Raw genomic sequence first — 14,628 nt, 5'->3', positions numbered from 1 at the left:
TGGAAGATATACGTGTTCTTTCTTTGATACTCATTGTGAAAAGAGAGTTTTTAAAAAAACTTATACATTTTATCTTGACATGAAGACAGGTATACTACCTGCAACTACGCTTATAAGTTTTTTTCTTACCAGTAAACGGTCCGTTTAAACTTACCGTGTATTTTAGCCTTAATTTAACTTTTTTTATTATTCAAACGTCAGATTTTCGTTATCCACCTATCAAAAGGAATTCTCAACAGCAAATAATTGTTTGTTTGGCAAATTTGGATGTTTGTGATACTACTTACTTCTGAACCAATCTGAATATAAAAAGCTTTCCATTAGCCACCCGTGTGGATGCTTTCTTTCATTTTTTTTCGTGGTGTACAGTTAAACACGTCATTATGGAGTTCTATAGTTAGTAGAAATTATGGTTCGTTTATTAAAAGTGGTGCGCCAAAAATTTTTATTGACAAAATTGACTATCCATATTTAGATAGATTATCACAATAAAATGGCAGGAACAAGTAGAAGGCATTGAGCCTTATCACCAAGCCCCTAGTTGTTGAATGTTATATGCTAATAAATGTTATTGTATATTATTATTATTTAAAATGACATCAAAATATTTGTTTATATAAATACGTCGTCCTAAGTAATAACTATTCCATACACACTTTACTAAAAAAATTGCTTACATTAATATTACTGTCACGAATTGCTGACTTAGTCACATGCTTAAACGTATTATATGTTCCTAACATTTTCATATCCTCGGTCAAAAATGAATTTCACAGCTGGGGTCCTCTCTAAGGTTAAACAGTCGTGAACATCTGAAACGTTCTTTCTACGTATATTATTCACTTCACAATGGCTGTATGAGACAAATTACCGAAAATGACTTTATTGTTTTGTAATTTCTGAGACAAGGAAAACTCAAACACTTGTGGCTCGGAATTTAAATTCAATTTTATTGATTTTTTTCAGCTCCAAAAGACTTTTTTTTTTAATTTTTTTGTTCCAATCTTGAGCATCTGCTCCAAATTTTTGTTCTACTCCGAAAATTTAAAACCTTTTTTGTGTCCATTGAAGGTTCTTGTTGCTCGGTTATTTTAATTGAATTGTAGAGAAACAGTTCAACGTTTGCGGGTCGAGAACTAATTGACATATGACTGCTTCCGTGCCTTGCCCAATGGAGCTTGCACACACTTTATTGGCCTAAGAAATTCAATTCATTAGCTTAATTATTTTGTAGCTAACTTCAGAACTTTTGTATGACGTAATCAGCTATTTTAAAATCTAGTAAAATACCATTACCTTCCAAAATCGTGTTTAAAAACCCTCTGAGAAATATTTAGCATTCTATTCTGATTTTCTGTTAGTAATACAAATAGTTTATAACAAACGTACTTTTTGTTTTTTTGCACATATAAAAATAGACCTAAATTCCGAAACACCCGGATTTTACGTATTCGACATGTTGCAATAATTACCCAAAATGGTAAAATTTAAAAACATAAACACGTTTTTCATGCTCATAATCACTAGATTAGAATATATACCATTTTTCATTTTAGAAGGTTTACTTATGGTGGTTTTGAGCAATGTCTAATAAGTCGTTACAGAATCAACTAGTCAAATCAAAAAATTTTGGAGAAAACGTCAATCATAAAATAGTAGTAGTCACAAAGTTTTATAACAATTGAGCAAGTATTTCAGAAGATATAAAAATTTGTATGTTCCTTGGGCGCTTTATGTCCCCTTCCCCATAATAATGCAAATTAGAGAAACCGATGAACTCTACCCTATACAATTTCAGTTCTATGACTTCCACTTCCACAAAACATTGCAAACTACAAGCTTGAAGCTACAAGGGGAAAACAAACAACCTGCTGATCGTCTTATAATTACTAACTCAGCCTCTTCAGAAAGTACGATGGAAATATTTACTTTTAATTTTTCTGCATCATTTAATTTTTACAATAAGGAAGCGTTGGTATTAAGCTTCTTCACTTCAACAACTTTATACTGTCCTTTAAGCCGGTTGGGCCTCTTCCAAAATAGCTTTTCTTCTGTTTCACCCAATCAACAACGCGTTTGCCTTTGTAGCCAATCAAAGCAAAAGATGAACGGTACTCCGTTTGAAATGGACGTTTTCCACCAATGATCTCGAGTGCTTTAAAACATTCGACATAGTGTGCAGCTGAAGTTGCCTCATCTTGTATAGCAGCCAAAACAATAACCCTATATATGAAAAAATGTCAGAATGCCGAGTATTACCAAAACATCCATTTGGCAGTAGAAAAAGAGCTAAATTTCTTTTATATATACGATCTATGAGCATTAACCACATCATTTCATACTTTACCTAAGTGCTTTTCTATGCTATTTAAAGTTCTGACTTTTCGTTCATCATAAATGTTTAAGTAAGTAACATAATTAACACAAGCGAAACGTCGGTCAAAAAAAACGTTCACGTAACTTTTACCTTACAGTTTTTTTTTTCGGCTGAAGGATAATTTTTGCCAATAATATAATAAGTAAGCTGAGTCATAGATTTTAAGGCTTTGTCAACAAGAACGTTTATTAACCCTTCTATTATGTCTCACCCGCAGGGCGGATGATCTTGGTTACCGCTTTGAAAAAATCATATGTCCAAATCTAGTGACTTTGTGACACTCTAACTTTCTGAAAATAGACTGAATTCACTACAAGATTAAGTAATTATGAGGCAGTGCAGGGCGGCGCAGCAAAACCTGTGATTTCTTTTCTTTGGAAAATGCGGTAAGACTTTCCGGTACGGAAAGGGTTAACTTGTTTCATGAATCAGCTTGTGTTTTGTACCAGTACCAATTAATATGAAAATAAATTTTTACATACTCATCTTTTAAGTTTGAAATCCAGTTATATGTTTTTCCACAACTACCATAATCCCCATGCCAATCAAACGCGTTTGCTTGTAAAAATTTTCCTGAAATTTAAAAAAATAGAATCATTATCTATAAGCAACCTCGTTGCCAAGGTTTCTTTTTTTGGAGGGGGGGGGGGGGGTTATTGGGACGAAAACTTAAGGCCAATGCTGTCTTTGAAAAATTAAATTTTAAAATTTATTAACATAACAAATACTTTGGACCCTTTTAGATGGACGATTTCACGCAACAAGCACATCAGTTAAAATACCTAACTAGTTCAAAGTACTATAACAAACGCTTACAATCTTTACCTGTAAAAGCGTCAAGAACAACAAAATTGAAACCCCTTTTATGAGGGGAGTAATCTTGTCCGTTCACAGTGATCGTAGAGACACCATTTAATCCTGTTTTTCCTGGATCACCAAACCCTTCAGAATGAATCACCACATCAACGCCAGCTAAAGAAGCAGGAAAAAACGTGTTTAACACTGTAAATTTTAACATGGAGGTAGGATTTAACATCTTTCTTTTTAAATGTTTTAAAACAGAATTGCTGCATAATCACGTTTTTACGCAAAGGTAGAGGGGTTATAGCAACAGCGCATAAATGAAAAGGAAAGAGTACGGAATAGCGTAAGTGTTTTTTGCGAACTTTTTTTTATTTTTGTAAAACGATAGCTATGCGCAACATTTATTTTAATTTAGAATGCGAATGAGCAACAAGCAACGCGAGGCTTGAAGCAAATATCAGTATCAACTATCAAACAAAGTCAGACGTTTTAAGTTAATTTAAAATGCAAAGTTTTAAAATACAATGGGCTGTCTTTCTGGACATCCCTCAACATCCAACACAAATTTTTCTACCTGTTGTCACAGACTTATCTTCGTTAGTACGTAAAGAATAGTGAGTAGTATGTCAGAAATAACTTTTCTGTGGGCCCGGGAAGGGGTAAGATTTGAAAAAGGGTCTTCGTCTCTTGCACGATCACTATCGATGAAGACGCGTTGTTTTTAAATTTTTCCGAATGAAATACTTTACATGAACTAACTATCACCGCAGACTATTGCGTTCAGAAATAACCACGTGCGAGTTAATGACGTTAAATGCCATTACGCAATTTTTTCTAAAATTTATTTAGCTAGTCGTGTAAAAAAAACCTTTTCTGGTTATTATTTTCAACATCTTTTTGTTAACAACTTTCTCCAATGAACGACGACATTGTGTTGATTTTGTGTAGTAGTGAGACATCAATAAATGTCGTGGACGCTGGGTTGGACACCAACAGTGAAACCTTTATAGCGGACACCATTGGGGTCCCGAGGAAATTGTCTGCCATAGAGAAGTGTGTACTACGTATATGTACTTCCCAAATTGGTTTACATTGTTTCAAAATCCTGCTCTCAGATACTAGAAAATGTTAAAATCGACCGCAAGTGTGTAAAAAGTCCGGTTTTTAGAGGAAAATATAGCCTAAAAATAGGTTTTGTTATATGACAGCTTTACCGTTGTCTCATCCGTTCCTCAAAATATTGTGCGTTGGACCAGGAGGTTAGAAAATCTGTCCTCCTAGGTTAAAAAGATGTCCGCTATAGAAGATTTTTTCTGTAGTACATTTAAAAGGCTTAATTTCGGCGTAACATATCATTCGACTACTGGATACTTAAGGCTAGTGTACATATTTACTGGCAATATAAGCAAAATAGCCTGAGGACGAAGTTGCTTAAAACTAAACTAGGTCGAAGTTAATGTTGTCTGAATTTGTATTTTTATCCTGCAACTGAATAAACAGTGACAAAAGATGTCTATCGCTTCTGCAAAATGTAAAAGTGTTAGTTTGCATACGACACACGGGAAAATATTCAGACAAGTAATGAAGTTCTGATGAAGGCAATTCTTTTTTTACCAGCCCGCAAATTACGTAGGTTTGTTTAATTATATTGTCTAATTACCAAATTGTTGCCAATGGATGAAAATCAGTATTGTCATTAAGCTTAACTATTGGAGACGAGAGGAAATAGACATCAATTAAGGATTACATGGTAATTTCAAATCTAATGATGCAGTAAAAACAATATGATTTTTAAAATAATCTTTTTTTCATTTGTGAGAATCTATTCTCGTGCTGTGCGTGCAGTGAAAATAAAATAGTTTTTGAGGAGGATTTAAAAATTTTAAAAAATCACGACAAAAGCAACTTACAAGAATTGATTAAGATTTATCTTTTTTTATAGTCATTAAAACTACCTAATTCAGGCTGATTAAAAAATGAGTTTTCGATTTTCCATCAAAAAATACAAGAGGACAGGAAATTAGTGTTTTTCGTGCACAAAAGTTACTGATATCTTAAACACGTGTCAGATTGTTGATGTTGATCAACTTCATTCCAAGTCTTTACAGAAATAAAGAATAGTAAACTTTAGGAGCATGGAGCCGAACCTGCCACTACTTACGCTGCGAACATTGTTGAATAGATGTTGATCCAATATGTGACGTCACTTTTCCAGATGGACATGCAATACAAGATGTGCTGTTTTCTAGCGGTTGATATGTTGACATAGGGCAAGCGAGACAAGTTGCCAAGCCAGTTGATGAGTATGTTCCAGGTTGGCAAATTGCTGAAAAATTATTACTCTTGCAAGTTAAAATAAACTTTACCACAAAAAACCAAAAAATATTGAAAAAGATATTAAAAAATTGGACTCTTTCAAAACCTTGAATGTAAGTAAAATTCGTCTTACACTAGTTCAAATTTATAACTGTTTTATTTTTAAACATTTTGTCTGACAAAGTATATTATATACTAACCCCGACACTGGTGGTAGTCATGTGAAAGCGAACCATGGGTTGAAGTTTTAGTTGGGCATTTTTTGCATGAAAGCGAGGCTTCATTTTCTTGATAGTAGCCAACTTTGCATACGGCACACTGCTTTGTCTTTTGATCATAATACGTACCACGTGGACATTTTACTTGAGAAAAAAATAAATCAGTTTAGTGGTGATTAACCTTACCGTCTAATCAAAATTAAGTCAAATATACATTTGCCTTGTGCAGGGTGCAAACCTTCTTTTTCAATTTTTTTTTGGAAAAAGTGTCTTGGCTTTTTCTTAGTCTTATACCAAAAATTGTTGGTTCCATCGCAAAAATACTGAAATAGATTGATTTTAAAAACTTGACTTCCAAATTAATTCGCACTTACAACATTTAGTTCTTTCACTTGCATCCTGGTTACCGTCAACAATTTTGTACTCATAGCCAGGCTTGCATGATATTTCTGCATTTCGTGCATCAACTGTGGCTGTTGCCTTCAGAAGGCTTGGTGCGACCTTTTTAACCTAAAACATCAAGGTGTTTTGTTGGCCTCTTGCACGCATTGTTTATTTTATATATGCTTGAATGAATCCTGGTCTTTTGTTTTTGAACCTACTGAGATGCGTGCGCATGTCATTGTTCTTAACGCAAAATCAAAACATAACATGTACTGTCGACATACTCCAGTTTTTTACCTTGGATATCTTATAAATATTGCAGGTTCTAGTAAACTTAAAGTTCTTATTTGTTAAGTTGCTACAGATGTCCAATAAGCTAAAGTATCAATTTGATTTTTATTCTAAGCAGTCAAAAATGCAGATATCACACCTTGTCGAGCAACATTGATTTTTGATTATTCAGAGATTGCGTCATCGCGTTTAACTTCTTCATTTCGAGTTTTTGTGTAGATGGTTTTTTATCTCGAACTGCGAGCGTAAATTTAATGACAACTTGGTTGGTAGAGCCACCAGTGCTTCGTTTCTTTTTAGTTGCGCAGTATACTACAAAATTCTCAATAACACAGTGTGTTGCGCTACTGAGACAATATAAGTTGTTAATGATGATATCATTTTTCATCGCTGCGATGAAATCTTTCTTCAACTTATCAGTATTGTCTTTACAGCTACTGCCAAACACTTGAAACTCCATGGTCACACCGTCTGGAGCATTTCCAACTAATAGAAGAAAATACAGATTTTAAGGGGTGTTGTTCTACTTTTCATTCTTTAATGTAGCTATGGTGACAGAAAATGAAAACCATCGAGTAAAACAATGGGTACCAACATTAACGGACTATGGGATAATCTATTGTTTTCTAAATGACTAAAACTATAACTAAGCAAAAGATATTGGTTGTATTTTGCAGAAAAATTTGGTTACTATTTCAATTTTATGTTTATTTAAATATTGTACTTACTGGCACAATCAGGCCAGGGAGTTTGACCTTTAGGAATTGGTACAAAATTTGTTGGGCTGGTAGGATTAAAGGTATTTTGACCTCTCCATTGACCATGTTCCCCACACACATAATAATGATATAAGGTTGGGATGTTCGGTCCCTTCATAAACCAAGTATCCTGCTTGCATGAAACCGTGCAGATATGAGTCTCGACAACTCCGTCTTTTCTTATATTACAACTCGCTGAGCCATGCTTTGGTGGGTCGTACACTGGACACTGCATTACTAAACAATAATATAACTCCTCAGAAAAGTAGGTACGATGCATGAGAATATTAGGAGTATTTCCGTGACATAAGAAAGCCCATAGAAAGAAATTTAGAGTCTGTAAGCCTTGGAAGTTTTTTACAATCTGTGGAGGGTTTAAAATGGTTTTGTTAAGGATATTTGTGTGTTTCAACTTCTGTTCTACTACGGTCAAGCTGGCAAATAAACACTCAAAATTAAATCTCTTACGTTCTACTTGAATTGAAAAGGTACACTTTACGTAGTTCAATGCTTTATCTCGCGCAAGATATGTGATAAGATGTTTTCCTCGTTGAAAATTGTCACCGTTGACGTGACTTGGATGGACATTGACATTATCTTTGTCAGCGTTGTCATAAAATTGCGGCTCACCCCAAAATACTTGCATGGGTACTTTTCCTGTTTGGAAAACTTTGTCATGCGGACAGCTGACCACTTTAGGTGGTTCAGTATCTATTGAAAAAATAAAGATAATATTACATAAAACATGATTTGACTATTCAAGCAACTGTAAGAATTGAAGCAGCATGATTGTTGACTAACATTTTTTTCACTAAACTTGAATGTCCCCAAGGGTCAAAATGATAGGCGCTTGGTAAAAAAGACATTAAGAAATTTAGATAAAGAAAGTGGAAAGGTGTCGTATTAGTAGTACGAAGATCAGCTATGGGGACAAGGTTGCAGCATTAAAATTAGTTATTTTTTTACCTTTTACTTCAATAGTTACTTCACAAGATTTACTATTTCCAGAGTCATCAGTCGCCGTGTATCGAACTTTCACGGGAGAATTAATAAAGACTTTTAATGGAGATGTTTTATCCATCGTAATTGTAGGCTTTAGACCTGTATTATCGGTCGCCGTTGCATCAGGCAGGTCGACTATTCCATAGTTTTCATTTGGAGTGTTGTTGAAAGGATGGATTATAGGACAAGTTATAACAGGTGGTTGAGCATCTAAATTTTAAACCAAAGTGAAGAGGAAAGTCCAATTCGATTGCAAAGCACGACGTACTTAACACTGTCCATTGACAACAGGAATGCTTACACGAACTCAAAATGGCGGCAATTCGAGAAAATTAATTTGTCGAAATCACGAAAATACGTTATTTAACTTTTAGCGCCAATAAAAACTTTAAAATTGATTTTTACTTTGAAACATACAGCGCTTCTAAATATTGCGCAATGTTGAGCACTTTGATGCTTGACCGACGTGAAGTGAACTTTCGCCATGTTAAAAAGTTTAAATTAATTTGACATATTTTTAGAAAAATACATTTTCCGATGCATTATTAAAGAAAAAAATTTAAATTCATAACTCAATGAAGAAGAAGTATTTTTTTGCGCTGATAACATTTTTCTGGGAAAATAAAAAAGTCATATATTTTCCCTCCAAATCCCTACTTCTATACCAAGTAATCTCTTTTTTTCTTACTTTTTTAACCTAACCAATATCTTTCGCCACAAATTTTAGGCTTGACCAGATACAAAAGCACATTTTTAATCGTTATTTTTAACGCATTCCTTTATTATGGCCTAATACATTTTTAAAAGTTAATAGGCAAGTTGATAGGTAATGATATGCAAAGATGTAACAATAGAAAAATGTTGACCAAATAATAAAAAATATTTCTCCTAATATCTTATTTAATATGTTCCAGTGAAGCTTATAAAAGGAACAGATTTTATTATTTTATTCATTGATACACAAAACCTTTGCATTTTCCCTGAACACCACTCCATTTTCCATCGCCTTGACACGTCAAATATCTGTTGCCTTCCAATATGAATGTTTTGTTACATGAAATCTGACATATGGCTTTACATTTGCTGTTAACACCATCACACGCAGGGTTCATATGAGCACCGTTAACTGGAACTGGAAGTTTTGCACACGTGATCTCTAAAAAAAAACACATTATGACGAAAAAAAATCTTAACCATTGAATGCAAATTATTAATCGTGTTTTCTTTTACCTGTCAAAAATCTCATCGGTAGCTAGCTAATACTCTTAGCCTCTCATTAATTAAATGCTGTTAAAATGGCGGGAAAATGAGAAATACTGTACTTCTACCTTTTACCTTATACGTTTTTGCATTTACCTTTTTCTCTGGTGGCACCAACAGGATCGGGACATGACTGTGGTCCAATGCCTTGACAGTTTCCGTAAGAATCTTTGTATTTTGTAATCGATCTGTATTTCTTTAATCTTCTTTCAGTGGGACAATTTCCTGTCCAACTGTGAAGTTCCCACGCGGTCCAACTACCTTCTATGCATTCTTTATACGGGCATCGACCTGAAGACAAATATGTAGGTTAGCTCCAACTTAAGGGAAAATGGGATGTCAATTTTCAACTTTATGATTTACACTAAAGATGGTTAAGACTGCAATCTTTTATGAGTATTTTTAAAATCCTAGCGAGCAGTGAAAACAAAAAAGGAGTTAAGTCACTTTAGATTGGAGGTTTCTCGGAATATTAAAGTGAGTCATCTAAACGCAGCATGAGATAGGTAACACTGTAACATGTATTTTTATAAAATTTTGCGTTCGTGTAGAGAGGCGTCTAAAAATGTTTCCTTCTCATAATATGCACGTATGTTGATATTCAGCAAATCAATTTTAAACTACCTACAAAAAGTCCTGCTGTCTGTAATTCTCGGTGGACAATTAGGATTGATTCCAAAACAATTACTTTGTTGTTGAATATATCTATATTTGGGGATTTTGTCTTGATATCTCAGTTGTTTCAAACATTTGCCATTATTTACTGATGGTGACCAGCCTGTCCACTGACCAGACGTACATGTTTCTGCTTTTCTGCAATTGCCTATGATTAGAAACAGTCTACACATAAAACATTCGTAAAGTTGTTATGAAATTTCTGATGCTCTCTTTGCATTTAATGATACAAAAAAGAAACTTGTTCTTTGTTTGGTCTATATGTTTTAATCCACTTTATAGCAGAGAAAGCACCGTTAGTTAACCTTGTCAACAAAGGTATAATAAATACCCTGTATTATTTATAATAGGGGTGCTGAAAAGATTCCTTTAAAGATCAAAATACAATATGCTGATCATAAGCAAACAAATCAGTCTTACACCAAGTCCTTCTCTCTTCATCAATGTCACGAGGACATTTGGTGACAACTCCATTGCAATTAGATTCCTTTCCAGCATAAGTGTAACTTTTTTCTCCTTTTCTGTATCTCCTTTGAGTGCCACACTTGCCATGAGAAACGCTACCGGTCCATGCCTGCCAACTTGCCCACCAGCAATGTCTAATCTGCTTGCACGAACCTGAGCAAGTAACATAGGCATAAACATTTAAACTTAGCTAACCATAATTGCCGTAGGAGTAGCAATTTTTAAGAAACCTTAGAGGCAAAACACCGAACACAAAACTTTCTACTGTATTATTTCTTGGAACACGTGGATGGACTTTAACCAAAGTTATTATTTGAATTCATGTTATTGAATTGTGAGATCCTACCTAGGGGGAAAAGGGGAGCAAAATAAAGCTGCGGGTGAACTATTTTAAACAGACAGAATACGTTTATTATTATAGAAACAGGTTTTTGTTACCCCCGTCTTAGTGAAAACATAGGCGAGCAGCTTTTTTTTTTTGTCGAATAATTTCATATAAAAGTTTATCGTGAGTGCCACTGGGTGAACCACTTATTACAAGCAAACCATTTAAAACCTTTTCAAAATACTTTCATGTATCCTATAATGTAAAAAATACAGACCATTATCGTGTTAAAACAATTACCCAGAGTTTCAAAATTAATGGTCAGTTTAATTAAAAACACAGCCCAACTACAGCCTGTCGTTACAAAACCAATTGTTTTTAACAAAACTATGAAATATGACCAGTTGTATTTGGCTATTAAAAAGTGAAATTTTTTTACTTTTTAGTTGAAGATAATCCTAGCTTAGCTAGCCACAACTAAGTTGCAGTTCGTACTTGTGAAGATAACAAAAACATAAACTAAATCTTCTTAACAAGAATCAAAAACTTTTCTTTTCTAAGCAATAGAGTTGCTTCAATCTTGTATCCAAAAAAGATTAAGTAAACTAAGAGCGCAAAAACAAAGTAAAAATATGATTCCTTTTAAGGATCTTGCTATTTCGTTATTATCGCGACTTTTTTAAGCCGACAAACAGACAAATACGGTTGTTAATAAAGGAAACTAGTCGTTAGCCCATGGAATATTCACAGGTTCGCCTGTCCTTAAAATTTCACAGAAAATCACCAGTTGCAACAAAGTGGATAAAAATATATCGCATTTTCCCTTTTGTATTTTCTTATTACGAGTTTTTTTTTGCGTACAAACAGACAGATTACGGGTACTTTTAATATAGAGAAGATCAATACCTTCAAAACAATGTTGTAGAATATACATTAACAGCGGCCTGTGTATACGTAAAAGAACTCAAGCAACAATCCGTAAGATCAAAAGGATGGGTCATAGCAAAGTATTATAAAAGCCATTTATAAATGTTAGTAAGACGGGATAGATTTAAATGCTGCAATATTGCGTTATATCGTCGTCACTTGTTTTCGTCACCACTTAGTGGTATTTTGAATCCTTCAGAAAAAAATACTTTAAAATTAATAAAAACAACAGCAACGTACAGTAATATCTGGATTTATCACTCCCGGTACACTTTGAACTGCCCGGACATCCACCATCTCTTGAATGTGTTGAGTATATATGCTTTGCTATGCTCTTTTGCCATACGCACCTGCCAGATGATGGCTGTGGAGAAAACGAAGTGTACTGAGTTCTACAGGTTGTCCATGAGCACTTTTTGCTCCCTCCACCACAGGTCTCAATTACGACAAAATAGGTTGAAAAAACAACAAGCAATGTACACCAAGTAACCGAATAAACCATGGTGTAGAAGCTGTTGAATAAAAAACGTGCTAAAAACGACCTGAAACAAGTTTAAAATTTAATATTGGATTCTACCATTATTTTTAAAAGATGATTTGAAGACTGGTGATTTGTTTGTTTATTCAGGTGTTCGAGCAAAGCAAAACACATGAAGAGCGAGTGATACTGCTGTGTACACAAGTTTATATTTGCATATCTTTTGATAAATTTTAATACACATACAGTTGAGAAAGCTTATTATGAAAGTGAAAAATTAATTACAAAAGTTGTTAAAAATTTATAATGCCTTATTGCTAGGCCGTTTGGCTCCATGGGTACCATGTTTTAATAATGTTTCCTGTTTCTCGTTCTTTATCCGTTGTATTTATGCAACTTGTCTCGGGGGGTGGGATAGCTTTGTTAAAAAAAATCCTGTGGAAAATGGCTCATAATATGTACTCAAATAAAAATATCGCATTTGAGTTTTGAATATCAGTAATTACAACTTAAACGTCACTACGGATGCTTATAAATGTTACGCTTATACAATAGCATATATTTAACTTGTCTCGGCTAGCACTTACCATTTAAAGCTTACAAAAATTGAGAGTAAAACAACCACGCATGTTGCATAATATCTAGCATTTTTTAAACTGGACATGCACCAGCTCCCGTTGTTTAAGTATGTAAACCACAGGGATCAGACAAGATATTCAATTAAAAATTTTGACATTCTAAAGACCTTACTATCAACTAGCAGATATTCACTATCTTTTCATGGACCATTGTTATGAAACACAATCGTAAATAAAAACAAAAAATCTATTTGTTCGTCGACACAATTTTAGTGTAAAAAAAATTTATTTTAACAAAAATAATTACCTACATGGCTGGAATTGTTTGTTAACAAAATCAAATTGAATTTGATGTAATTAGCCAAGTTAACAACTATTCCGCTAAAACGTTTTGGATTACTTCCAGCAAAGCTATACCTTATTGGCCATTAATTTGTGTATTAAATAGTGTATCAAATTTCTTTTGTAGCGTTTCGATAACATCAACCTTTTAGGCTGCATTTACATGTTCGTATTCTTTTAGTAAGGACAAGAGTTAAATTTTTATATTTTACGTGCAGTTTTGTCCACATATGCTACGTTTTGTTTACACGTGTTACATAGATAACGTATATCAAGTAGTTCAAATCATTTTTAAATATGGCGGTAATGTTTAATAACAAAAAAGACGTCGTCGCCGTCGTGAAAATGCAAAAGCGACATTATTGAATGGCAAAAAATGAGCCTGGTCGGAGTCTTTGGTCATTATTAGCTCTAACTTCCGTCCCTGCCAAGATGTCTAATCAAATGTCAGAAATTTGCAACAGTTTTACGTAAGTACAGAACCAGCGACGCATTTTCGAAGTGGCAGGGGGTGGCATAAAAATGGCGCTTACCATGTTGCGCACCGTGAAATTTTCGGATTCCTTTAAACCATTCTCGTTCCTAGAGCTCTTTAAGATAAAACTTCAAGGTTCATCTCAAAGAGCTTTGGGGACAAGAATGTGGAAACGTAGAATGCCCTATAATGGCTTTCAAATTGCTTTATTTCAGGGTTTTTTCAATTGAATCAACAGAAGCATCACATTCTTATAATATTTGCAAATAATGCAGACTTTATAATATAGAAGCATTTCTACTTTTTCTTTTAAAATTTTCACAAAAAAGAACGCTGGCCCTAAAGTACAGTGCTTTTCTCATGAGAAAGTTTATTTCACCAATGTCGATATACAAAAGTTTACTTACACCAATATCGATATTTGTCTTTTCCCTTACATAGAATGGGTGCATGACAATTTCCAGGTAATACTTTGGTCGTGTAGTAATACCGCACTTTGCTTTGCTGTTGACAGCATCGGCCAGCACTTGGTTGTGGTTTAAACTCACTATATTTTATTTCACATTTTATTGATAAGCAACCGGCATCAGAATGACGAATAATAAAAAAAAGGATTGCAAAAATTAGGCAGCTCATTTTGTTTCGCATTCCAATTGTTTATTTGTTAACAACAAGGGAGAATTTTTAGTACAGTACTGTGTATTTTACAATTCGTGATTTGTGTACACAGCAAGCTGTAGACAAACATCTCAAATTTGAAGTGAACAAACAGTCACAAGTGGTCTTCAAGTAGATGATTTCGGAAATCCTTTTCGTGATTCGAACAGGAATCTGTCACAACTGTGTTAGGGACGACCTTACAGAACAAAATTAGAAAATGGTCACTCCTCACACACTCACACTATTTTGTATCAAAAATCGTGGTCACACAACGAATTTCTTTGCGATATAAC

The 14,628-nt window shown here is 34.1% G+C and overlaps 1 protein-coding gene across 2 annotated transcripts; it reads right to left on the bottom strand.

The window, feature by feature from the left end:
• Positions 1-1,924: 1,924 nt before the first annotated feature.
• Positions 1,925-14,495, bottom strand: LOC130654404 (sushi, von Willebrand factor type A, EGF and pentraxin domain-containing protein 1-like). 2 transcript variants are annotated; one of them, XM_057456975.1, is made up of 15 exons: positions 14,083-14,495; positions 10,506-10,703; positions 10,039-10,233; positions 9,507-9,701; positions 9,118-9,306; positions 8,115-8,360; positions 7,617-7,859; positions 7,119-7,385; positions 6,530-6,876; positions 6,090-6,225; positions 5,698-5,859; positions 5,343-5,507; positions 3,203-3,349; positions 2,860-2,950; positions 1,925-2,223 (listed from the first exon to the last, which is right to left on the bottom strand). In XM_057456975.1, exons 1-15 carry the CDS (start codon positions 14,321-14,323, stop codon positions 1,989-1,991), a joined length of 3,057 nt encoding a protein of 1,018 aa, XP_057312958.1. In that variant the 5' UTR covers positions 14,324-14,495; the 3' UTR covers positions 1,925-1,988. The 2 variants fall into 2 exon arrangements, with proteins under 2 accessions (XP_057312958.1, XP_057312957.1); XM_057456974.1 differs by lacking the exon at positions 14,083-14,495 and adding an exon at positions 12,043-13,612.
• Positions 14,496-14,628: the final 133 nt, after the last annotated feature.

The sequence above is a fragment of the Hydractinia symbiolongicarpus genome, chromosome 8 (genome assembly GCF_029227915.1).
Source record: "Hydractinia symbiolongicarpus strain clone_291-10 chromosome 8, HSymV2.1, whole genome shotgun sequence".
NCBI classification, from domain to species: Eukaryota; Metazoa; Cnidaria; class Hydrozoa; order Anthoathecata; family Hydractiniidae; genus Hydractinia; species Hydractinia symbiolongicarpus.
Note: the sequence above shows the minus strand (reverse complement) of the source record. Positions and strands in the feature narration are given on the sequence as shown.

Bases quoted from the DNA above. Each gene is read 5' to 3' on its own strand.
- LOC130654404 (XM_057456974.1), bottom strand. From the start codon at position 12,304: ATGGTTTATTCGGTTACTTGGTGTACATTGCTTGTTGTTTTTTCAACC. The intron at 10,234-10,505 runs GTAAGACTGATT...TTCTAATCATAG, and splicing joins TGAAGAGAGAAGGACTTGGT to GCAATTGCAGAAAAGCAGAA. The intron at 9,307-9,506 runs GTAAATGCAAAA...GTTTTTTTTTAG, and splicing joins TGGTGCCACCAGAGAAAAAG to AGATCACGTGTGCAAAACTT.